This window comes from Neopelma chrysocephalum, unplaced genomic scaffold (assembly GCF_003984885.1).
Source record: "Neopelma chrysocephalum unplaced genomic scaffold, ASM398488v2 Primary Assembly neopelma1_97097, whole genome shotgun sequence".
Classification (NCBI taxonomy): domain Eukaryota; kingdom Metazoa; phylum Chordata; class Aves; order Passeriformes; family Pipridae; genus Neopelma; species Neopelma chrysocephalum.
In genome coordinates this window covers 13,646-15,370 of record NW_020925739.1, presented here as the reverse complement: position 1 = coordinate 15,370, position 1,725 = coordinate 13,646, and the positions used below count along the sequence as shown (strand labels likewise).

Sequence of the window (1,725 nt, the reverse complement as noted above, 5' to 3'; positions counted from 1 at the left end):
GGGGGGGAGGGGGGGGGGGGGGGGGGAATGAACACCCTCCAAACCACCCACCCCAAATCGTTTTGGGGTGGGACCCTAAAATTCTCCACCCCAAAAATTCGGGGGAGGGAGGTGGGTGGATACCCCGAAATCTCCATCCCAAATATGTTAAGGGGATGGAGACCCCCCCAAAAAAACCTCACCCCAAATACCCGGGGGGGGGGGATTCACCTCAGCCAAATACCCAGAGGGGGAAGGGGGGGGTCCCTGAACCCCAAATTCCCCCCCCATAGGAGGGATCTGCACCCCAAAATCCACCCCTGGGGAGGGGGAAACCCCCAGGGAGACCCCGACCCCAAAACACTGAGGGGGGGAACCCCCACCCCCTGATTTTGGGGACAGAGGGAGGGGTTTGGGGGGTCTGGGGTGTCCCCAGGGGGGGTTTGGGGGGTCCCCACTTACCTGGGGGGGTCAGGGGGGGTTTGCCGGGGCCGAGCGGGGGGTCCCGGGCCCCCCGATTTGGGGGGCAGGGGTTGGGGGGCCGCTCGGCCCCGGCAAAGCCCCCCCGGCCCGGGGGCTGTCCCATAGCCTTTATCAGAGACACGAGAGAGACCCCAAACCCCGGCGGGGCAGGGCCAGCGCAGCCACCCCACAAACTCAGCTGGAACCCCAAAACTGAGCTGGCACCCCAAAAACTGCATTACTGACCCCAAAAACTGAGCTGGCACCCCAAAAACTGCATTACTGACCCCAAAAACTCAGCTAGCACCCAAAAACTCAGCTAGCACCCCAAAAACTGGGTTACTGACCCCAAAAACTCAGCTAGCACCCCAAAACTGACCCCAAAATGGGTTACTGACCCCAAAAACTCTGCTAGCACCCCAAAACTGAGCTGGCACCCCAAAACTCAGCTAGCACCCCAAAAACTGGGTTACTGACCCCCAAAACTCAGCTAGCACCCTAAAACTGACCCCAAAATGGGTTACTGACCCCAAAACTGGGCTACTGACCCCAAAACAGGTTAGTGACTCCAAAATGGGTTACTGACCCCAAAACGGGTTACTGACCCCAAACACTGGGTTATTGACCCCAAACACTGGGTTATTGACCCCAAACACTGGGTTACTGATCCCAAACACTGGGTTACTGACCCCAAAAACTGAGCTAGCACCCCAAAAAGGGTTACTGACCCCAAAACTGGGCTACTGACCCCAAAACTGGGTTACAGACCCCAAAATGGGTTACGGACCCCAAAAGGGGTTACTGACCCCAAAACTGAGCTACTGATCCCAAAAGGGGTTATTGACCCCAAACACTGAGTTACTGACCCCAAAACTGGTTTACTGACCCCAAAATGGGTTACTGACCCCAAACACTGGGTTACTGACCCCAAAAACTCAGCTAGCACCCCAAAACGGGTTACTGACCCCAAAAACTGAGCTAGCACCCCAAAATGGGTTACGGACTCCAAAATGGGTTACGGACCCCACAGTTGAGTTATCACCCCAAAACTGCGTTACTGACCCCAAAAACTATTACTGACCCCAAAAACTGTGGTACTGACCCCAAAAACTGTGGTACTGACCCCAAAACTGAGCTGATCACCCCAAACACTGAGCTGCTGACCCCAATCCCACCCCAAACCCCTCCTGTCCCTCCCCTGTCCCCCCGTGCTGCGCTGGCCGGTGGCCCCGTTGCCGGGGGGTGTTTTGGGGTCTCCAGGTGTCTCACCTGAAGGCTACAGAC

At 57.1% G+C, this 1,725-nt stretch overlaps 1 protein-coding gene and 1 long non-coding RNA gene across 3 annotated transcripts in view; both read right to left on the bottom strand.

Annotated features, from left to right (window-relative positions):
• Positions 1–1,725, bottom strand: part of LOC113961212 (filamin-A-like) — a gene marked incomplete at both ends in the record, with an annotated part of 18,768 nt that overhangs the window by 3,792 nt on the left and 13,251 nt on the right. The window contains 1 exon segment of the mRNA XM_027671349.1: positions 1,711–1,725. This exon segment is cut by the window's right edge and continues 5 nt beyond it. Coding sequence (XP_027527150.1) covers positions 1,711–1,725 — 15 coding nt within the window.
• Positions 466–1,440, bottom strand: LOC113961211. 2 transcript variants are annotated; one of them, XR_003532244.1, is made up of 4 exons: positions 1,396–1,440; positions 1,127–1,138; positions 785–905; positions 466–715 (listed from the first exon to the last, which is right to left on the bottom strand). It is a non-coding gene; the product is annotated as an uncharacterized LOC113961211 (long non-coding RNA). The 2 variants fall into 2 exon arrangements; XR_003532243.1 differs by lacking the exon at positions 1,396–1,440 and adding an exon at positions 966–976 and having other exon boundaries at positions 1,119–1,253.